Source organism: Eubalaena glacialis, chromosome 1, assembly GCF_028564815.1.
Source record: "Eubalaena glacialis isolate mEubGla1 chromosome 1, mEubGla1.1.hap2.+ XY, whole genome shotgun sequence".
Classification (NCBI taxonomy): Eukaryota; Metazoa; Chordata; class Mammalia; order Artiodactyla; family Balaenidae; genus Eubalaena; species Eubalaena glacialis.
The window spans coordinates 105,990,871-106,014,977 of record NC_083716.1 but is presented as its reverse complement, the minus strand read 5'-3'; the positions used below and the strand labels follow the sequence as shown (position 1 = coordinate 106,014,977).

Below are 24,107 nucleotides of genomic sequence, written 5' to 3'. Positions count from 1 at the left end.
CAAAATCTATGGGATGCAGCAAAAGTAGTTCTTAGAGGGAAGTTCATAGCCATACAGGCCTTCCTCAAAAAAAGGAAAAATCTCAAATACCCTAACCTACTACCTAAAAGAATTAGAAAACGAAGAACAAACAAAAGCTGAAGTCAGCAGAAGGAAGGAAATAATCAAAATCAGAGAGGAAATAAATAAAATAGAAATTTTAAAAAATAGAAAAAAATCAATAAAATCAAGGGATGGTTCTTTGAAAGGGTAAACAAAATTGACACACCTTTTGGCCAGCTCACCAAGAAGAAAAGAGAGAGAACCCAATTAAACAAAATAAGAAATGAAAAAGGAGTAACATCAACTGATACCGTAGAAATACAAAAAACCTTAAGAGAATACTATGAATATTCATATGCCAACAAATTTGACAACCTAGAAGAAATGGACAAGTTTCTAGAAACATACAGCCCATCCAAAACTGAATCAAGAAAAAATAGATAATTTGAACAGATCAATCACTAGAAGTGAAATAGAATCTGTAAAAAACAAAACAAAAAAAAACCAAAACCACAACAACCCTGCCCCCCACAAAACAACAACAACAACAAAACCTTCCTACAAACAAAAGTCCAGGACCAGATGGCTTCACAGGTAAATTCTACCAAACGTAGAATGAGTTTGAAAATGTTCCTTCCTCTGCAATTTTTTGGAATAGTTTCAGAAGGGTAGGTGTTAACTCTTCTCTAAGTGTTTGATAGAGTTTCCAGGTGAGGCCGTCTGGTCCTGGCCTTTTGTTTGTTCACAGTTTTGTAATCAGAGACTCAATTTCAGTACTTGTAACTGGTCTGTTCATATTTTCTATTTCTTGCTGGTTCAGTCTTGGGAGATTATGCCTTACGAAGAATTTGTTCATTTCTTCTAGGTTGTCCATTTTATTGGCATATTGTTGCTTATAGTAGTCCCTTATGGTCCTTTGTATTTCTGTGGTGTCAGTTGTAACTTCTCCTTTTTCATTTGTTATTTTGTCTTGTTTTGTTTTATTTTATTTTATTTTTATTTATTTTTTGGCCACACCATGAAGCATGTGGGATCTTAGTTCCCTGAACAGGGATCGAACCTGTGCCCCCTGCAGTGCAAGCATGGAGTCTTAACCACTGGACCACCAGGGAAGACCCCTTATTTTATTGATTTGGGCCCTCTCCCTTTTTTTCTTGATGAGTCTGGCTAAAAGTTTATCAATTTTGTTTATCTTTTCAAAGAACCAACTTTTAGTTTCATTGATATTTTCTATTGTTTTCTTAGTCTCTATTTCACTTATCTGTTCTGATTTTTATGACTTCTTTCCTTTTACCAACTTTGAGTTTTGCTTGTCCTTCTTTATCTAGTTGCTTTAGGTGTAACTTAACATTGTTTGAGATTTTTCTTATTTCCTGAGGTAAGCTTGTATTGCTATAAACTTCCCTCTTAGAACTGCTTTTGCTGTGTCCCACAGGTTTGGGATCCCTGTGTTTTCATTCTCATTTTTCTCTAGGTATTTTTTAAATTTCCTCTTTGATTTATTCAGTGATCCTTTGATTGTTTAGTAGCATATTGTTTAGCCTCCGTGTGTCTGTGTTTTTTGCATTTTTTTGCTTGTATCTGATTTCTAATTTCATAGCGTTGTGGTCAGAAAAGATGCTTGATATGATTTCAGTTTTCCTAAATTTATCAAGGCTTGCTTTGTGGCCCAGCATGTGATCTATCCTGAAGAATGTTTCATGTGCACTTGAAAAGAATGTGTATTCTGCTGCTTTTGGGTGGCACGCTCTATAAATATCAATTAAGTTCATCTGGTCTAATGTGTCATTTAAGACCTGTGTTTCCTTACTGCTTTTCTGTCTAGATGATCTGTCCATTGATGTAAGTTGGGTGTTAAAGTCCCCCACTACTATTGTGTTACTGTCAATTTCACCTTTTATGGCTGTTAACATTTGCCTTATGTATTGAGGTGCTCCTGTGTTGGGTGCATATATATTTTCAATTGTTTTATCTTCTTCTTGGATTGACCCCTTGATCATTATGTAGTGTCCTTCTTTGTCTCTTGTAACAGTCTTTATTTTAAAGACTATTTTGTCTGACTATTGCTACTCCAGCTTTCTTCTGATTTCCATTTTCATGGAATACCTTTTTCCTTACCCTTGCTTTCAGTCTGTATATGTCTCTAAATCTGAAGTGGTTCTCTTGTAGACAACATATATACAGGTGTTGTTTTTGTATCCATTCAGCCAGTCTGTGTCTTTTGCTTGGAGCATTAAATCCATTTACATTTAAGGTAATTATTAATATGCATGTTCTTATTGACATTTTATAAATTGTTTTGGATCTGTTTTGTTGGTCTTTTTTCTTCCTTTCCTCTTAGTTCTCTTGTGATTTGATGACTGTCTTTAGTTTTGTGTTTTGATTCTTTTTTCCTTTTTCTGTGTATATGTATTATAGATTTTTTTTTGTGGTTACCATGAGGTTTCGATGTAACCATTTACATATATACATGATTGCTTTAAGTTGCTGATCTCTTAATTTCAAATGCATTCAAATATCCTGCATTTGTACTCTCCTCCTCTCATGATTACTGGTTTTGATATCATATTTGTGTGTGGATGATTTCCTAACTTTACTGTATGTTTGCCTTTACTGGTGAGCTTTCCCATTTCGTAATTTTCTGGTTTCTAGTTGTGGCCCTTTCTTTTCTGCCTAGAGAATTTCCTTCAGCATTTGTTGTAAAGCTGGTTTGGTGGTGCCAAATTCTTTTAGCACTTGTATGTAAAGCTTTTGATTTCTCTGTCAAATCTGAATGAGAGCCTTGCTGCGTAGAGTATTTTTAGTGGTAGGTTTTTCCCTTTCACTTTAAATATTTCATGCCACTCCCTCTGGCCTGCAGAGCTTCTGCTGAAAAATCAGCTGATAACCTTATGAGGATTCCCTTGTATGTTATTTGTTGCTTTTCTCTTGTTGCTTTTAATATTTTCTCTTTATCTTTAGTTTTTGTCAGTTTGATTACTATGCATCTTGGCATGTTCCTCCTTGGGGCTCTGCACTTCCTGGACTTTGATGATTGTTTCCTTTCCTATGTTCAAGACGTTTTCAGCTATTACCTCTTCAAATATTTTCTCAGGCCCTTTCTCTCTCTCTTCTCCTTCTGAGACCCCTATAATGTGAATGTTGGTGTGTTTGATGTCCCAGTGGCCTCTTAAACTGTCCTCATTTCTTTTCATTCTTTTTTCTTTATTCTGTTCTGTGGCAGTGATTTCCACCGCTCTGCCTTCCAACTCACTGATTCATTCTTCTGCCTCATTTATTCTGCTATTGATTCCTTCTCATGTATTTTTCATTTCAGTTATTGTATCATTCAACTCTGTTTGGTTGTTCTTTATATTTTCTAACTCTTTGCTAAATAAAAACTTCTTGTAACTTCTCAGTCTGTGTGTCCATTCTTTTCCCAAGTTCTTGGATCATCTTTATGATCATTACTCTGAACTCTTTCTTAGTAGATTGCCTATCTCCACTTCACTTAGTTGTTCTTCTGGTGTTTTATCTTGTTCCTTCATCTGGAACATATTCCTTTGCTGTCTCATTTTGTTTAAATTTCTATTTCTATTTTTATGTATGTAGTAGCTTAGTTACATTTCTCAACCTTGAAGTGGCTCTCTGTGAGTGATGTCCTATGTATCCCAGCAGTACACTCCCCTCTTGTCACCCAAGGACCAGCTGGCCCCAGGGTAGGCTCTGACATGTGTTTGCGGACTCAGTTCAGCAGGCTGCAGGATCATGGTTTCCTGGCTTCTGGTGTTTTGCCCCCTGGGGGGTGAGGCTGCTTAAGAGGCTTGTGCAGGCTTCCTGGTGGGAGGGGCTGGTGCCTGCCCACTGGTAGGCGGGGTTGGGCATGTCTAGAGGTGGCTGTGAGCACTAGAAGTCTTTAGGCAGCCTGTCTGCTGATGGGTGAGGGTGCGTTCCAGCCCCATTGGTTGTTTGGCCTGAGGCGTCCCAGAACTGGAGCCTGCAGACTATGGGGTGGGGCCAGGTTTCGCTGCCAAGGACACGAGACATCTGCCTCCAGCCTGGGTTCACATAGGTCCCCGCTACATCCACCACCAGCTTATAACCCCCTCTAGCCTTCAGAGCCAAATACACTGGGGGCTCCTCCTCCCGATGCCAGACCTCTAGGCTGGGGAGCCTGGCGTGGGGCTCAGAGCTCTAACTCCTGTGGTAGAACTTCTGCGATATAATTATTCTCCAGTTTGTGGGTCACCCACCTGTGTGGTATGGGGTATGCTTATATTGTGAGTGCTCCCCTCCTACCAAGCAATAATGGCCTATGAATAGTATCTAGAAATACAGGAGTTATCTAACCACTGATGTGAGAATAGAAATGGTTAAATGTGACTTTCAAGGAACAGAGCTGGAGTGGGAAAGAGCAAAAGTAAAGAGTTTCCATTACAAGCCCTTCTAGACCATTAGAATTTCCAGCACATGCACATATAATTTTGATTAAATAATTTTAATGAATTTTAAAAAAAATACCAAAGTCAAGTTTACTACTACTAACATTAACTGTATATGTTAGTACTTTCCCACTGTTTTTTCTTTTTTTAAATTGACATATAGTTGATTTACAATGTTGTGTTAGTTTCTGGTATACAACAGAGTGACTCAGTTATACATATATATACATTCTTTTTTATATTCTTTCCCATTACAGTTTATCACAGGATATTGAATATAGTTCCCTGTGCTATACAGTAGGACCTTGTTGTTTATCCATCCTATACATAATAATTTGCATCTGCTAATCCCAAACTCCCAATCCATCCCTCCCCCACCCAACTCCCCCTTGGCAACCACAAGTCTGTTCTCTATGTCTGTGAGTCTGTTTCTGTTTCATAGGTAAGTTCATTTGTGTTGTATTTTAGATTCCACATATAAGTGATACCATATGATATTTGTCTTTCTCTGACTTACTTCACTTGGTACGATAATCTCTAGGTCCATCCAAGTTGCTGCAAATGGCATTATTTCGTTCTTTTTTATGGTTGAGTAGTATTCCATTGTATATATATACCACATCTTCTTTATCCATTCATTTGTTCCTGGACATTTAGGTTGCTTCCATGTCTTGGCTATTGTAAATAATGCTTCTATGAACATAAGGGTGCATGTATCTTTTTGAATTAGAGTTTTGTCCAGATATATGCCCAGGAGTGGGATTGCTGGATCATATGGTAACTCCATTTTGGGTTTTTTGAGGAGACTCCATACTGTTTTCCATAGTGGCTGCACCAACTTACATTCCCACCAACAGTGTAGGAAGTTTCCCTTTTCTCACACCCTCTCCAGCATTTGTTATTTGTGTATTTTTTAGTGATGGCCATTCCAACCAGTGTGAAGTGATCCCTCACTGTACTTTTGATTTGCATTTCTCTAATAATTAGCGATGTTGAGCATCTTTTCATGTGCCTGTTGGCCATCTGTATGTCTTCTTTGGATAAATGTCTGTTTATGTCGTCTGTCCATTTTTCGATTGGGATATTTGGTTTTTTGAGTATGAGCTGTTTGTATATTTGGAAATTAGCCCCTGTTGGTCACATCATTTGCAAATATTTTCTCCTAGTCTGTAGGTTGTCTTTTCATTTTGTTTATGGTTTCCCTTGCTGTATTAAAGCTTGTAAGTTTAAGTCCCATTTGTTTATTTTTGATTTTGTTTCTATTGCCTTGGGAGACTGACCTAAGAAAACAGGTACAATTTATGTCAGAGAATTTTTGCCTCTGCTCTCTTCTAGGAGTTTTATGGTGTCATGTCTTATGTTTAATTCTTTAAGCCATTTTGAGTTTATTTTTGTGTATGGTGTGAGGGTGTGATCTAACTTCATTGATTTACATGAGGCTGTCCAGCTTTCCCAGCACGACTTGCTGAAGAGACTGTCTCTTTTTCATTGTATATTCTTCCTCCTTTGTCAAAGAATTGATCATAGGTGTAGGGGGTTATTTTTGGGCTCTCTATTCTGTTCCGTTGATCCATATGTCTGTTTTTGTGCCAATACCATGCCACTTTGATTACTGTAGCTTTGCAGTATTGTCTGAAGTCTGGGAGGGTTATGCCTCCTGCTTTGTTCTTTTTCCTCAAGATTACTGTGGCAATTTTGGGTCCTTTATACTTCCATATAAATTTTAGAATTATTTGTTCTAGTTCTGTGAAAAATGTCATGGGTAATTTGATAGGAATTGCATTAAATCTGTCAATTGCTTTGACCATTTTAACAAGATTAATTCTTCCAATCCAAGACCAAGGGATATCTTTCCATTTCTTTGAATCATCTTCAGTTTTCTTTATTAATGTTTTATAGTTCTCAGCATAAAAGTCTTTCACCTCCTTGGTCAGGTTTATTCCTAAGTATCTTTTTTTGGGGATGTGATTTTAAAAGGCTTTTTTTTTTTTTTTTTTTTTTACATTCCCTTTCTGATATTTCACTGTCAGTTTAAAGAAATGCAACCAATTTCTGTATGTTAATCTTGTATCCTGCTACCTTGCTGAATTCATTTATCAGTTCTAGTAGCTTTGTGTGGAGTCTTTAGGGTTTTCTATAAATAGTTTCATGTCATCTGCATATAATGACAATTTTACCTCTTCCCTTCCAATCTGGATACCTTTTCTTTCTTTTTCTTGTCTGATTGCTGTGGCTAGGACTTCCAATACTATGTTCAATTGAAGTGGTGAGAGTGAGCATCCTTGTCCTGTTTCAAATTTTAGTGGAAATGCTTTCAGCTTTTCAGTATTATATTGGCTGTTGGTTCGTTATAAATAGCTTTTATCATGTTGAGATATGTTCCCCCTATACCCACTTTGGTAAGAGTTTCTATCATGAATGGATGTTGAATTTTGTCAAATGCTTTTTCTGCATCTATTGAGACGATCATGTGCTTTTTGTCTTTTGTTGCTGTAGTATATCACACTAATTGATTTGCATATGTTGAACCATCCTTGTGAACTTGGGATGAATCCAGTTTGGTTGTGGTGTATGATCTTTTTTATGTGTTGTTGGTTTCAATTCGCTACTATTCTGTTGAGAATTTTTGCATCTATATTCATCAAAGATATTGGCCTGTTATTTTCTTTTTTGGTGGTATCTTTGTCTGGTTTTGGTATTAGGGTGCTGGTGGCCTCACAGAATGTCTTTGGGAATGTTCCTTCCTCTTCAACCTTTTGGAAGAGTTTGAGAAGGATCGGTATAAATTCTTCTTTGTATGTTTGGTAGAATTCACCTGTGAAGCCATCTGGTCCTGGACTTTTGTTTGTAGGGAGTTTCTTTGGGTTTTTTTGTTTGTTTGTTTGTTTTTTAACAGATTCTATTTCACTTCTAGTGATTGGTCTGTTCAAATTATCTATTTCTTCTTGATTCAATTTAGGTGGGCTGTATGTTTCTAGAAACTTTTCCATTTCTTCTAAGTTGTCAAATGTGTTGGCATATAATTGTTCATATTATTCTCTTATGGTATTTTGTATTTCTGTAGTACCGATTGATGTTACTCCTTTTTCATTTCTTATTTTATTTGGGTTCTCTGTCTTTTCTTCTTGGTGAGCCTGGCCATAGGTTTGTCAATTTTGTTTACCCTTTCAAAGAACCAGCTCTTGGTTTTATTGATTTTTTTCTATTGTTTTTAAAATCTTTATTTTATTTATTTTCTCTCGGATTTGATTATTTCCTTCCTTCTGCTGACTTTAGGTTTTGTTTGTTCTTCTTTTTCTAATTCTTTTAGGTGGTAGGTTAGGTCGTTTGAGATTTTTCTTGTTTCTTGAGGAAGGGTTGTATCGCTATGAACTTCCCTCTAAGAAATGCTTTTGCTGCATCCCATAGATTTTGTATGGTTGTGTTTTCATTGTCATTTGTCTCGAGGTATTTTAAATTTTCCTTTGATTTCCTCATTGACCCTTTTTTTTTTTTTTAATAGCATGTTGTTTAGTTTCCATGTAATCGTTGTTGTCTCTTTTCTTTTTCTGAGGTTGATCTGTAGTTTCATCCCATTGCGGTCAGAAAAGATGCTTGAAATAATTTCTGTATTCTTAAATTCATCAAGATTTGTTTTGTGCCCTAGTATATGGTCAGTCCTAGAGAATGTTCCATGTGCACTTGAAAAGAATGTATATTCTGGTTTGGGGGGGGGGATGTAATGTCCTGAAAATATCAATTAAGTCTGACTGTTCTATTGTATCATTTAGGATCTCTGTTGCCTTATCGATTCTCTGTCTGGAAGATCTGTCCATTGATGTAAGTGTGGTGTTAGTCTCCTACTACTATTGTATTCCTGTCAATTGCTCCCGTTATGTCTGTTAGTATTTATGTATTTGGGTGCTCCTATGTTAGGTGCATATATGTTGACGAGTGTAAAATCCTCTTCTTGTATTGCTCCTTTTATCATTATATAGTGTCCTTTATCTTTCTTTATGGCCTTTGTTTTAAAGTCTGTTTTGTCTGATATGAGTATTGTGATCCCCGCTTTCTTGTCATTTCTGTTTGCAGGAGGTATCTTTTTTCCACTCCCTCACTTTCAGTCTGTGTGTGTCCCTTACCCTAAAGTGGGTCTCTTGTAGACAGCATATTGTAGGCTCTTGTTTTATTATCCAATGTGCCACTCTCTGTCTCTTGATTGAAGCATTTAGTCCATTGACATTTAAGCTAATTAGTGATAAATATGTATTTATTTATTGGCATTTCAGCCTTGTTTTCCAGTTGATTCTGCACTTCTTTTTTGTTCCTTTTTCTTTTTCTCCTTTTGTGGTTTGATGTGTTCCTTTTATATTATGCTTGTGTTCTCTTCTTTTTGGTGTTTGCGAATCTATTATATGTTTTTGATTTGTGGTTACCCTGTTTTTCAAGTAAAATTGAAAAGTTGTTTACAACTTTGTTGAAAAGTTGTTTACAACTTTCAAGGAAGTTAACCACTTCCTGTATCTGCTTGCTTTAGATGATAGTCATATAGGTTCAATCTATAGTCATATAGGTTCAATCACATTCTAAAAAAAAAAAAAAAAAACTACATTTTCTTACTCTCCTCCTCCACATTTTATTATTTTGATGTCCTCCTTTACATCTTCATGTTTATCCTTTTGCTGTTCATTATGCTTATCATTGCTTTCATAAGAATTTTTATTTTTTTTCCTTTTAATCTGTATACTGGCTTATTTAAGTGACTTACTTTCCAATTGTGATTTCCTCTTTCCTATGGCTTCTTGCTTCTTTTATAGTTAGAGAAGACCTTCCAATATTTCCTTTAGGGTAGGTTTAGTATTGCTGTATTCTTTTAGTTTTTGCTTGTCTGAGAAATTCTTTCTCTCTCCTTCTATTCTAAATAATAATCTTGCTGGGTAGAGTTTCCTAGGTTGCAGATTTTCCCCTTAGGACTTTGAACATATTTTGCATCTCCCTCCTGGCCTGCAGCATTTCTGTAGAGAAATCAGCTGATAGCCTTATGGGGGTTCCCTGGTAATTAACTCTTTTTCTCTTGCTGCCTTCAGAATCCTCTTTAACTTTTGCCATTTTAATTATATCGTCTTGGTGTAGGTCTGTAGTGTTCATCTTTTTTGGGACCCTCTGTGCTTCCTGTATCTGGATATGTTTCCTTCTTTAGGTTTGGGAAGTTTTCAGCCATAATTTCTTCAAATACATTTTCAATCCCCTTTTCGCTTTCTTCTCCTTCTGGAATCCTTATTATGTGTAGATTGGCACACTTTATATTATCCCATAAGTAAGTCTCTTAGATTGCTTTTTTTTTTTTTTCATTTGGCTTTCTGTCTGCTGTCCTGGTTGGGTTATTTCCACTATTCTATCTTCCAGATCACTTATTTGTTCTTCTGCATTATTCATTCTTCTGTTCACTGCCTTGAGCTCAGCTTTCATCTCAGCAAATGAGGTTTCTAATTTTTCTTGGCTACTCCTTCCAGTTTTTTACAGTAATCTGCATTTCTGTCAATAGCCTTAATTAATTCCTTCAGTATTTTCATTATCTCCTTTTTGAACTTGGTGTCTATTAGACTCCATTTCGTTGTTTTTCAGGGGCGTTCTCTTGATCTTTTAACTGGGAGTGGTTCCTGTGCTGCTTCATTTTACTTATATTTCTCTTGCTCTATGAGTTTAGGAGAAACAATTATCTACTGTGGTCTTGGAGGGCTATTTTTATGTGGGAGCATCTCGGTGCCAGGGCTGCTTTTAGTGTGGGTGCCTGTTGCCTCTTTCCTCAGCATGTGCCGTTACCACCTTGATAGGGGTGTGACTGGTGGTGTGACCAGAGCCTGCACCGGATGTTAACCAGGACCTCCTATTTGCTCTGTGACTGTCGCAGCCCTGTCAGGGGTGGGGTCTGCTTCCTAGCTGTTGGAGTAGAAGCCCCAGCCCATTTCTGAGCTGCGTTTCTGAGATGCAGTGCAAGGTAGGAGGAATTGGGGCACTCCCACTGGGAGAGGATGAGGACTCCTCCACTGGAGCTGTCCACCTGTGAGTGTGCTCTGTGGTGCCACCTGTCACCCGTTGTGCAGGCTCACAAGGTACACTGTTGTTGGCACTGCCCTCAGTCCCGCCTACGCCGTGGGGTACTTTCCCACTGTTAATACTTATCCACTGTTAAGCTTCTATGCTATTTTATTATAATATAGTGTTTAGACCAACATAGGTGAATCTTATACCCCAATTTCATTTCGTTTAAATTTATATATCATAATTTGCCTAATCTACAGCATCTAATTTTTTCCCACATATTCATGTCATTGGTGTCAGGATGGATTCACATAATTTGGCAGGTTTTTCCTTAGTGGTACGTAAATTATGGGGATGTCTTATCATCAGTGGTGTCTGATATTTGATGAACTAGGGCACTTGTAGGGAATTATACATCCAGGTATTTTTCCTCTGCATCACTTTTTGAATCTATAGCCTGTTTGTTAGGTCTTTTTCTACTGCTCTGCCACTCATCACACTGCAGCCATGTGGCTCCTTCAGGTCTCAGCTTAAATGTCACTCCCTTTCAGAAGCCTGTTGACCACCCAACTGAAATCAGCTCTATGGCCCAGAAACATTTCCTATCCTATTACCCAGTTTTATGATCATCAAGGCACTTGCTGTGATATTTTCAATTATTTGTCTCTTTCCTCACTAAAGCATAAGCTCCAGGAGAATAGAGCTCTGGCCTATCTTGTTCAACACAATATCCCAGCACTTGGAATAGAGCCTGACACCAAGTAGGTGCTCAAATATTTCTAGAAGGAAGACTTCGGAAAAATAATGCTAGGCTATGGACACAATATCTAGTCATTTAGCAAGGTAGTATGTTTCAAATTTATAAAGAACATTGCTTCCTTATTTTTCTACGGAAAAGAATCTCATCTCTGTAAATCATTTTGTTGGGAAGATCCATTTCTGATTGCTATCCAGTTAAATATAATTTCAGAAATACACTAATGGCATATACTAAGAATAATTTCCATGGCATGGAACAATTCATACCATCCTTAATTTATTTGTATGTACTCCAAACCTACCTACTCTCAACCAGAACTGATATATCAAACAGGTGGCAAACTAGGAGGAGAAGAAAAAGGTTGTTTCAAAAAATGCAAGAGTGTGATTACCTTCAACTTTTTAAATTTTAAGAAGAGTAGTCATCTCTCTCTTCCAAAGGAAAGATGAAGTTAAAATTACTGTTTATACTTACAAATTTATTTCCCCCAGCCCAATTCAAAAAATTAATTGAAATAAAAGTTTGCAGAACATCTAACAAGAACGATAATGAATACCTGTCCATTTCTTTAATACTTACATTTCACATATATGACAAAAGGATAAAATAAGAAGGCTGAAATTCTGAAAAACTGTAAATTTCTGTTTTTTAATTGAAAAAAAGCCCATGATTCTTTGGGAGGTAATACAAGATTGTTTTCCAGTCAGATCATAATTTCTACAATTTCTGTAATAACCATAAATTCCAAGGGTTCCCGTTCTCGTTCTCCCCACCCCAATTCACTTTTGGCACCTATACGTGAAATATCACTTCTGAAAAATGGGGAAAAAATATGCTGAGTACTAGGTTTTTATCGCTGTCCTCCTTTCCTCATGAAAAATTTTCTGACTGCTGAATTCAGAATATTGATACAAGAAAGACAATATCTCATCCATAAAAATCTTTTTCTAACTAACTAGACGGCTGTCTCAGAAACAAATTTATATTAGAAACAGCAGCCAATTCTCAGAGGTAAAGGGGCAGTGGCTTCTCCACTTCTTCTGAATTTACTGAGCAATTCTATGAGAGGTAGCAGGTGTCTGGCATAGGCTCTGGCTTCATGATTTTAGAATGCAATCTTAAGTCATCACGTTCTTCAGAAGAACTTGGGCTACACTGAAAGAAACAAAAGGTCCTCTCAACCTCTGCAGGGAGGAGTGGGTCAGGACAGAGCGTGGGTTACAGGTGGAGAAGGAGGGGCCTGACCCTACAAGTGGCAATTAGGAGAGGATTTAGCCAAAGGACTTCTTTTAAAAATTCTGATTAGAAAAGTATATCATTTATACAGTATATTGCTCTTGAGTCTTCATGTCGCTTATTAAAAACGAAGCTCCTACACAAAAATCAGGATGCCACAGGAGAAAAGCAGCCAACACAGACCGTAACTGGCTGCTATTTAACTATGAAGAGCACAACCTTCATATTTCATATTGAGAAGGATTTCTGAGCTTGGTGTTGATCTGTTTGGCCCCATTCAACTTTATTTTGTAGCTCTGCTTCAGATCCACAGGGTGTGGCCAAGAGACCCAAAACAATCTCCAAATTTTCCAGCGTCATTAGAACCTAGTGGATGTTTCTGAGAACTACTGTTGAGCTGACAAGGGTGGGGGGAGCCTCACCCCACCCTCGCCTCCCAAGATCTAATAAAACAAGACACTTTTATTTCAAAACGAAAGACGCTAATGTTACAAAACTGGGGAAAAAATAAGAAGCTAGGACAGTCCTTCTTAATTAACACTTGGCTAACGCCTGCCTGTAGCACTACATACGTGGCTTATTTTAGGAAGGAAAAGAAGGAGGAAACTCTGAAACCTCCCGACAGAGGAGCCGTCCCATTGCACGGTCAAGGGCTTATTTCTTCTGCCAGCCACTGGTTCACAAATATTTTCCCCATTTACAGAAGCGTGTGTGAATGAGGTTGGGGAGAGCAGGGAACAGGCCGAGAGGTCGACTGGAGTCTTGGCTTGAGGAACCTGCCCTCTCTCCTTAGTGGCGACCGACTTGGTCCAGCACCTCGGCCTTCACAGTAAGCAACATCTTTCTTTAAAACTTTTCTTGTTCTTGCTGCTTTTCTTGCCATTCTTGTCTTTGTTTTCTGACATCTTCTTTGCTCTGATCTCTCTCATGAGGTCAAAGAACACCTGGGGTGGGGAGGAAGGGGTGAAAAGAACAAGGAAGAAAAAGCCATTTAATGATTTAATGAAGGAATTCGACCAAGCAGGATATGTAGTTACAGTTTAAAGTATATATAAAGCCAAATGTATTCTTAAAAACCACGGGCCATCAAAAACAAAAGGTCTAGGGCTTCCCTGGTGGCGTGGTGGTTAAGAGTACGCCTGCCAATGCAGGGGACCCGGGTTCAAGCCCTGGTCCGGGAAGATCCCACATGCCACAGAGCAACTAAGCCCGCATGCCACAACTACCAAAGCCCACATGCCTAGAGCCCACGCTCCACAACAAGAGAAGCCACCGCAATGAGAAGCCCGCGCACCGCAACGAAGACCCAATGCAGCCAAAAATAAAAATTAATTAATTTTTTAAAAAACCCAAAAAACAAAAGGTCTAGAGCAGATGAGAACTAACATTAGAAACGTATTCTAATTCCACAAAGGAAACCTCTCTGCTCACATCATATAATGGGTCAAGCTAAGGGCAGCAGCGTCATACCGTTACTACGATTCAGCAGCTTATTTCACACTGATGAAACCTGTCCTGGAGATAAGTGTGATGAAGGATGAAACATCACAGGACAGACCGACAACAGCTTGTGAAACTTACAGACACCGAGAGTGCCAACAGTCAGCAGGCGTCCTGGCTTCCAGCCACCGGGACAGGGAAGGGAGGAGAGGGCCTCAGGGCCCTGCCACATTCCACCGAGCTGGTGAGTCCTCCCCTGACCCTACAGGCACGAGTGCCATCACGCAGGACGGCTTCGCAGCCTGACCCCGACGGCAGACTGGGGGACGCAGCAGGCGGGGAGGAGGAGGGGATGCAGCTTGAACAAACGATGGGGCCCCCGACGTGGGGGGCGGAGGGGGGTGCCACCCTCCCCACGTCTGCCCCTCCCTTCCCCGCTCCCGTGATGCCAGCTGCAAGGGGCCTCATCAAGAGCTGATGAGACGTGTCCTTTGAATGCCAGCGTGCTATCAGTTGTCACAGTGGTCTGGGTTTTGCCCTCTGCTACCAGCAACCATGCCCGGGTACCGACTACATGCCAGCAGCCAAAATACGCCTCCTACAAAGAAAGATTTGCGATTTCTCACAGAGAAGACGGAAAGTGTGAGATTGAGCGTAGCCTTTGACCTTCGGATGTTTGCACAGAACAGGCTCCTGTTACTTTCTAGAGGAAAGCGAGACTGAGCTTTCTGAGTGTGGACTCCACGAGCCCTCACCAATAGCTCCGGGTGCAGGAAAGGACCCCCCCCCCAACTGCATCAGGCTGACCTAAGCACCCCTTTCCTTCAGCCTCTCAGGAAAGCGCCCCCTCCCCCATAACAGGGACCGTGAACAGCTTCGAATGTCGCCGGTTTTTCCCTGTCCTAGCAGCAGAAGGCAGGCGGAGGGAGGGGAAGGAAGGGCGTGTGTCCAGCTTCAAATGATGCCCAAGCTGTTCATCGCCAGTCTCATCGACAACCTCCTTTCCTGGGAACTGTTCACAGTGAACACAACGCTGCCCGGCATCAGCTTCTGCTGGTTCCCGTTTGGCAGGTCCGGCCGGTCCCGGCCAGGAAGGGGAGGTGACAAGCCGGTGTGACAGCTCCCGCCCCCCAGGTCGGCAGTTCCAAGCCCGGGAAGTCTTCCTGATTTTTTAAAAATCAAGTGCGTGACTGGACTTCCTGTGTGTTTTCTAATTCTACAGCTAGAACACAATTTGATAGAAACGGAAAGATTTGGAAATGCACACGGATCAACGTAAGCGCTAACAGAGAAAAAGGAACCTGCTTCGCACGGCAGATGCAGCTTAACAGACTGACGTCGTTGGGGAGGCTCCCAAAGCGGACGCCTTCCAACACCAGCGTCCTTCCAGCAACCCTGCAAGCTTAAGTGACACCTGGTTTCAAATCCTTTCCTCCTCAGGTGAGAAGCAAAGGAGAAAGGAGAAGGGATGTGAGGGATTCGGGTGCTGCATAGACGGAGCAGACGAGTCCACGGCGTGGCTGCAAAGTGACGCGCGTCGGCCTTACGGGAACCCAGGCCGTGACGGCAGAGAGAGGACCTCAGCTTTTAGGTGGTCGATTTTAGCTCTGGGGCCACCGCTGTGAACGCCAGCTTTTTAAAAGAAGGCCTCACAATCGCAATCACTGGAAGGTGGGTTTTCAAACCGTAGGTGTTCATCACTGGGCAAAGTCAAGGACCCCCGGAGGCGCCGGCCCCGCCCCTGGAGGACACGGGCCGCGGAGGCTGCGGAGGCCGCGCCTCGCCCGCCCGACGGCGCGCACCTGACCCGGCTCCGGGGGGCCGCACCCTCCCCGAGCCGCTCGTGCGGACGCCTGGACCCCCGGGAGGCGCCCCCCCCCCCCCGGCTCCCCAGGACCGGCACGTGGGGAGCAGGGCCCACCTTGTCCACGTTGGCCCGCGTCTTGGCCGAGGTCTCCACGTACTGCACGCCCCACTCCTCGGCCTTGGCCCTGGCCTCCTCCAGCGGCACCTGCCTCCGCTCCTGCAGGTCGGACTTGTTTCCCGCAACCAGCAGCGGGACTTTATCTTCTTCCGCCTTCACGCGGAGGATCTGTTCCCTGGGTGACAGGTCAAGAAGGCGGCTGAGCAGGCCAGGCCGGCGCCGGTTCCCCCCCCAGGCGGGGCTGAGGCCGCTGGGCTGCTGGCCCAGGCCCGTCCCCGGGCAGCGCCCCTCCAGCCCGTGGCCAGCCAGCGCCTGCCGGCTCTGCTCCCAGCTTGCTGCGCCCCGGGGACCCGGGCGCTCACTACCCACGCGGGTCTGGGGGCTTCCCTGGCGCCGGTGCAGTGGTGAGGCCTCCGCGCTCCCAATGCAGGGGTCCGGGTTCCATCCCCGGTGGGGGAACTACGATCCCGCAGGCCGCGCGGTGTGGCCAAAAAATAAATAAATAAAATGAACAGTAAAACGGGAGAAAAGTTCTTTAAAAAAAAAACAACAACACAGGTTTCTGGGCCCAGGAGCAGATACTTGGGCAGGAGCCCAGGATTCTGCATTTCAACAGCATCCCCAATTTATGCTTCGGCCAAAAAACAAAACAAAGGAGAAACCTGGGACCCTCTGTGGTAGAAACCAGATGAAAGAAGTATCTTCATATACAAAACGCTTAATAATGCCCCTGGGGGAAAAAAAAAGTCTGATTTCTTTGTGAGAATAAAAGCCATGAAACCCAGGGGTTTTCTTATGGTCTGTTAGCAGACCGTGAAATCAATGCAGTGGGACAAAAACCGATGATTCTTTTTCCTCAGTCAAGTAGAATATTACAGAAAAGCAAAGCAACATTAGAGGGACGCTCACAGTAAAGGTAAGTAGGTTTTGTGCCACTCCTGCTTCAACTCCGTCTACATCTGTGCACCCCGCCCCCGCCCAGGTCTGTGAGGCAGGAGCCCTACTTCAACATGCCTTATTTTTCTACTACAAAGTGGGGGGAAAAAAATGAAATACTACAAGGCCTATGGAAAAGTACTTCCAAAACATCTTCTCTAAAATAACTGCTACCTGTAGCACATTAAAGTTTACCTCTACTAAAAATAATCAGCTACCTAAAATCATTTTGGAAAAACAGAGTATTCAAGAAATTAAATATTCCACTTCCATTATTTTGAACCAGGGGGAACCTGCCTACTTCTGTATTCCCACACATTCCCAAAAGAGACCCCTTCAAAAACGTATTTGGTGGGGATGTGCACTGACTTTTATATAATACGGGGTGACATTTCATAATAATAAAAACGTTTAACTTTTTTCCCATACAGTCGGTTTCACTACGAGATATCAGTTTTTTACAGTTGGGGTCTAGTGGACTTACAGTGTCGTGTTAGTTTCAGGTGTGCAGCACAGCGACTCAGTTACACATATACATGTATCCCTTCTTCTTCAGATTCTTCTCCCTTATAGGTTATTACAAGATAGCGAATAGAGTTGGCTGTGCTGTACAGCAGGTCCTTGTTGGTTCTCTACTTTGTATGCAGACTGTGTGTCTGTGAATCCCAAGCTCCTGATTTATCCCCCACTTTAAGCAAAATGAAAAATAAGCAGATGCTTGAAACCTGTCTCTGAGGAGCTTTGCCGCACCCTGCATTTCACAGGGGTCAAAGAGCGCGCGCTATGCTTAGAAGTTAGTGATCAGTAAACGTGGTGAACAGTAAAAACTGATCACATTCTGGCTCATTAGTCTTGCAGAGGCGTGACTAATCACCTCATCGATAAACATATTGAACGAGAAACAGGAGTACCAAGCTCTGGTCTCTTGTAACAAGCCTAAAAGTTTCAAGGAAGAGAGGGTGTATTGACATTTTGTTTTATGTTGGAGCCTTTCCGTTTGGAAGATAAATGCAGAAATGCTGTTTTAAAACTCCTAACAGGCATGAAGCGACTGAGTTTAAGCGTAAGGGCTCCGAGGATCTACCCACATCCGTCTGCTTCCAGCGCCGTGGGAAACCGGGGCGGCCTGGGGCTTTTATCGAACTGCCCAGAGTTCAAGCCACAAGCACTAACTTCCCCTTCCTTTTTCTTTTAGGTCATCACCTGTCCTTTCTCTTCTTTCATAACAACCAAAACCCTCCTCCCAGGAGGAAGTAAGGAGGCACGAGTGTATCTGTGTGTGTGCAGTGACTGGGGGCACAGCCAGCGCTTCCTTTATGGTGACTCACGGGGCCGATGGGAAACCCAAGGCTCAGGACGGGGAAGAAAATAGGGCGGTGAGTGCATCCGTCCTGTTCGGTCCTCAAGAAGGCGTCACAGCAGGATCGTGTCGACGCAAAGCCAACTGTGAACACGTGGACTCTAGCCACTTACAGAAGCTTCTCGGTACGGCAGGAAGAGCCACAAGTAACAGGGTTTCTCACAGGGAGTCCTAGCCGGTTAACAGCTCACAACACACACGCCACAGTTGCCGAGAACTGCGTCATCCGCCCTCGGGAGGCTTGGGGCCACGAAGACAACAACTGAGGCTCCGCCTGACTCCTCTCCCCTTGCTCTGCCCGTCTCCCCCGAGGCCGCTCCTGAGCGCTGCCCCCCTCCCCCGCCCACTGATGCTCCTTCCACATCTTGGGGGGATGTTTAGCTTCCTCGTTCTCACCTTCGGCTGATGACCTTCACTTCTGACCAGAACTTGCTAAAGAATGAGAAAAGATTACTGGTTGTTTCTTTCGTTTTTAGTTCCCTATTAGACTCTAGTTCTGGTTCTTAGAATAAAAAGTCTCCTGGGGACTTCCCTGGCGGTCCAGCGCTTGGGACTCGGCACTCTCACTGCACGGGCTGGATCCCTGGTTGGGGAACTAAGATCCCGCACGCCACGCAGTGCGGCCAAAAAATAAAAAAAAAGTCACCTGGATGGATCTGTTTATAAGGAGGGGGATGAAAACGCACAAGTGTGTAAGAGAGCTGGGACAGGGATGGGAAAGAGAGAGACCCTTCCCACTAGAATCCCTGGGAGCACTATGCCCACACAGCTCACTATTTCTTTGTAACAAAATGAACTTCAGGGATCTCGACATAGCGCGATTTCAAATAAATTACAGCGGTGGATACTCACCTTGTGCCCACACAGTGAGAAGGGCCTGGGGCCGCCACACCATGAAGGGTTCTCCTTAGGAAATCTAAGTCTAACGCGTCATTTTATTTCGTCTCATCAACAAGAGCGTTTTCAGGTAAAGAGAACGCGAAGCACACTTGCCCTGGGTCACAGTACTGTGACAGGGCGGGGACTCAGACCCCCCGGGTCCATGTGACCCTGAGGCCGGTGCTTTCTGCCCCACTGAGCTAATGTCCCCAGGGGAGCAGCACACGGTCACTCTGACCCAAGGCGTCCACTCTCCCAACATCGGAGGTTTCAGAAGCCTCAAAGTAGAGCAGAACTGTTGCTTTTCTAGCAAAATTGGGAAAAAGATAAAGATAGTTAACGCTTACCAACCCCTGTCTCTCGGGATTTACATGAAAACAAAACTACCGGCTCTTGACTGTATGGAATGGCTTCGTCCTCTCTAGGAACAACAGATCCTTAAGATCATTTATATGTGGAAGTTACAAACCTAAGAAGCCCAAAGAGAGCAGAACAAATGACGAGCTGCAAAGTGCCAAGATCCAAAAAGCCCCAGCAAGCTCTTCAGAGAGATTTCGTCCTGAGACGTACTCCGCTCAGCCCCAACCTCTTTCCAAGGCTGCCAAGAACGGAAGGCAGAGGGCCCCCTGGGACGCACCTGAACTCGGCAGTTGCTGTGAATGACTCGTGCTCGGTGATGGAGAACACAAGGAGGAAGCCCTCCCCGCTCCGGAAGTAGTTGTCGCGAATGGCCGCGTAGTCCTCCTGTCCGGCTGTGTCCAGGATGTCTATCTGGACTTCCTCCCCGTCCAGGACCACTTTCTTCCTGTAACTGTCAGCCTTGGTAGGTTCATAGTCCTCCACGAACTGAGCAAATAGACGACACGATTAGTAGTTAACCAAGTTCTAAGAGAAAGAAGAGCTGCCAAAAAATAAATTTCAATATATGGGTGCTTTGCTTATCATCAACTGCGGCTTTACTGAGTGCTGATAATTATCACACCACATGTAAGGCACTAAGGATAGAGATAACTCCTTAGGTAGTACTTCTTTGTTGCTTCCAATTCCACCATTTGTTATTTTGTTTTTAAACAATAAGAACAGATATTCCCATTTTACAGATGAGAAGAGACCAAGCAGAGAGCAGAAGGCTTGGCAATATTCTTGTCAGTATAAAATTACAGTTAAACACTGGCAAGGGTAAGAAACGGGAGCTCTTATTCTTAATCAACAGAATTATAAAACTCCTCTGAAAAGTAACTGGTCAAGAGGTACTCAGAGGCTTAAATAACAATACAACATGAAAATCTCCAAATGGGTCAAAGATTAAATGTTAAAAATAAAACCCTCAAGTACTAGAAGAAAACATGGGTGAAATCCCTTTATTACCTTGAAGTAGGGAAGGCCTTTTTAACTATGACTCAAAATCCAGAAGCCATGTAAGAAAAAATTGATAAATTAGACTACATAAAAAGTTTTAAAACTTCTGTATGACACAACACACTATAAACAAAGACAAATGACGAGCAGGGAAAAAGTATTTAAACCCATATCATAGAGAACTATATATTAACTGGAAACAGGGAGGGAAAAAAGATCAACAAGCCGATGGGAAAAAGTGGCAACAGACATAAACAATTCACAGAAAAATAAACACATATGATGTTAAACATGAAAAGATGTTCATCCTCACTAATAAAGAAAATGGTAACTACATGGAGATACCATTTTTCACCTACCAGACTGGCAAAAGTCCCAAAGTGTGACAACACACCTCTTGCACATTGCTAATGGCAGGAGACAGCAGTACAGTCTGTACGGAGACCAACATGGCGACACCTAATCGAGTGAGAGAAGCAGTCCTCCCCCTAGGAAGCTAATCTACAGACACACCTGCACAGCAACATACAAGGTTATCCACTGTGGCACCACGTGTAGCAGCAAAAGATGAAAAAGCACCCAAATGCCCAGGACAGGGATCCACAGAATGCATATGCTATGCAGCTATAAAAAGTGAGGGAAAACACACCCTGGGAAGACAAAACAAAACAAATTTAAAAGCTGTTAAACAGGAAAACTGAAGCAAGTGAACGTAAATGAATATTAGATTGGTAATGTAACCCGACAGAGAAAGAATTAATTCAAGAGACTTTAAAAAAGAATATTTGGATAGAATACATCCCATTAAAAGAGACTAAGGACAAAAAAAAATTCAAAGAAATGTTAAACTTCCCTCAGTGGTTATATTATTTAGTAGCAATGATATGAATATTTCAAAGCTATTTTCTTTACATTGCATTATACATAAAATGAGTAATTATTTTAATGATAGTATAAGTCAAGATATTCAGGGAAAAAAGTTAATGATAGCAATGTACTATTAAACTTGAATTCATGCTGGTATAACTGGATATCTCCACATGTAAAAGAATGAAGTTGGATCCCTACTTCACATCACATACAAAAATTAACTCAAAATGGATCAAAGACTTAAATGCAAGAGCTGAAACTATAAACTCTTAGAAGGAAACGTAAGGTGGAAATCTTCATGACCTTGGATTTAGCAATGCATTCTTAGATATGACACCAAAAGCACAAGCAACAAAAGGAAAAAATAAATTGGACTTTATCAAAATTTAAAAATTTCATGCCTCAAAGGACACCACCAAGAAAGTCAAAAGACAACCCACAGAATAGCAGAAAATATCTGAAAAGCATGTATCTAATAAGGAACTTGTACCCAGAATATATAAATAACTCTTAAAACTCAACAATAAAAAGACAATTTTAAAATTAAATGAAATTAAATGCCAATTTAAAAATAGGCAAAGAAAAAAAACAAATGAAGAAAAAATAGACAAAGGATCTGAACAGACATTTCTCCAAAGAAGATATACAAATGGCCAATAAGCACATGAAAAGATGCTCAACATCACTAGTCATTAGGCAAATGCCAATCAAAACCATGAGATGCCGTTTTACACCCATTAGGATGCTGTAATCAAGAAGATAGACAATAACAAGCATTGGCGAGATTGCGGAGAAACTAGACCCGTCATACGTTGTAAAACGGTGCAGCTGCCATGGAAACACGGCCTTTTTGTGGTTCCCAAAAAGTTAAACACAGAGTTACCATATAATCCAGGAAATTTCTCACTTAGGTACACGCCCAAGAGAATCTGACATGTCTACACAAAAACTTGTAGATGAATGTTCACAGCAACATTGCTCATAATGGCCAAAGGTAGAAACAATCCAAATATCTATCAGTTGACAAATGGATACAGAAAACGTGACATATACAGACACTGGAGTATTATTCAGTCGTAAAAAGTAAGGAAATACGGATTCATGCCACAACGTGGATGAACCTTGACAAATTATGGTTGGTAAAAGAAGCCAGACACAAAATATCACATAATATATGAGTCTATTTATATGAAACATCCAGAACAGACGAATCTATGGAAACAGAAAGCAGATTCGTGGTGGCTGGGGGAAGGGGGTGGAGAGGGACCGCCAGTGGGTGAGGGGTGTCTTTCTGGGGGATGAGAATGTTCTGGAAGTAGTGGTGATGGCTGCACAATTCTGTGAATATACTAAAAACCACTGAATTGTACACTTACAAGGCTCAATTTTATGGTATGTGAGTTACATCTCAATTTTTTTTTAAAGCATGAAGCGCTGATACAGCTGTAACACGGATGAACTTTCAAAACGTGATGTTCCAATTGCTGAGCCTGCGCGTCTGGAGCCTGTGCTCCGCAACAAGAGAGGCCGCGATGAGAGGCCCGCGCACCGCGATGAAGAGTGGCCCCCGCTCGCCGCAACTAGAGAAAGCCCTTGCACAGAAACGAAGACCCAACACAGCCACAAATAAATAAATAAATAAATAAAAATTTTAAAAAAACAAAAAACAAAAAAAAAACGTGATGCTCAGTGAGAGAAGCCAGACATAAAGGTCACACAGTGTCTGATTCCACGTATGTAAAATGTCCAAACAGCACATCCATAGAAACAGAAAGCAGTTGCCAGGCCGGGGGCTGGTGGGGGGAGGTGCTAATGAGGAACGGCTGCTACCGTGCAGAGCTCTTCTTTTTGGGGTGATACAAATGTTCTACGATTGCATTGTGGTGATGGCCGCACATCTGCGTGAATACACTAAAAATCACTGAATGGTTCACTTTAAAAGGGTGAATTTCATGGTGCATGAATTCTTCATAAAGCTAGCATTTAAATTTTTAAAAAATTTAAAAATCGAGTTGAAAATATCGATATGAACTTATGGACCCTTTGAAGGACCTTGTGTTGTCAATCAATAGCTACTAACTCAAATGATTTTAAATCTAAAGATAACCTAATACTAAAACTAAAGAGGGTACTTCCCTGGTGGCGCAGTGGTTAAGAATCCGCCTGCCAATGCAGGGGACACGGGTTCGAGCCCTGGTCCAGGAAGTTCCCACATGCCACGGAGCAGCTAAGCCCGTGCGCCACAACTACTGAGCCTGCGCTCTAGAGCCCACGAGCCACAACTACTGAGCCTGCGCTCTAGAGCCCGTGAGCCACAACTACTGAGCCCACGTGCCTAGAGCCCGTGCTCCACAACAAGAGGAGCCACCGCAATGAGAAGCCCCCGCAGGGCAACGAAGAGTAGCCCCCACTCACCGCAACTAGAGAAAGCCCGCGCGCAGCAACGGAGACCCAACGCAGCCAAAAATACATGAATTAATTAATTTGAAAAATAAATAAAACTCAAGAGTCTCTTACATTCATATAACAATCTTAAAATAGAGAAAAGATGAAAATTTGCCTGTGCTTCACAGCAGTGTCCTCCTGTTAATGTCCTTCCAGAGAGATAAATACATGACCCCCCAAGAAAACCACCCCAACACCCAGTGCGAACGTTTCCATACACCCTAAAGCACCTCGGTTGCCTGTTCCTGCACTTCCAAGGATGAAGCAGCAAGAGTCCCACCCGCTCCTTTGACGCTGGAAGTCAGAACGTCCCCCATACGGCAGCGGGGAGGTGCGTCCGCGCCGGGGAAGGGCGCTCACTGTGGGGGCTTAGATCACAGCCTTGACGTCTCCGTTCCTTGTCAGCAGGAGCCA

General features: G+C 42.1%; 1 protein-coding gene and 1 non-coding gene across 4 annotated transcripts in view; both read right to left on the bottom strand.

Moving 5' to 3' along the window:
• Nucleotides 1-1,081: 1,081 nt before the first annotated feature.
• Nucleotides 1,082-1,154, bottom strand: TRNAC-GCA (transfer RNA cysteine (anticodon GCA)). Its single transcript has one exon. It is a non-coding gene; the product is annotated as a tRNA-Cys (tRNA).
• Nucleotides 1,155-11,873: 10,719 nt separating this feature from the next.
• RALB (RAS like proto-oncogene B) overlaps nt 11,874-24,107 on the bottom strand; it is a 40,323-nt gene continuing 28,089 nt past the window's right edge. For all 3 annotated transcript variants that reach the window (XM_061198900.1, XM_061198909.1, XM_061198891.1), the window contains exons 3-5: nt 19,657-19,865; nt 15,842-16,019; nt 11,874-13,424 (exon numbers count right to left, since the gene is read on the bottom strand). In XM_061198900.1, the coding sequence (XP_061054883.1) occupies nt 13,305-13,424; nt 15,842-16,019; nt 19,657-19,865 (507 nt within the window). In that variant the 3' untranslated portion in view covers nt 11,874-13,304. The remainder of the gene's footprint in view (nt 13,425-15,841; nt 16,020-19,656; nt 19,866-24,107) is intronic.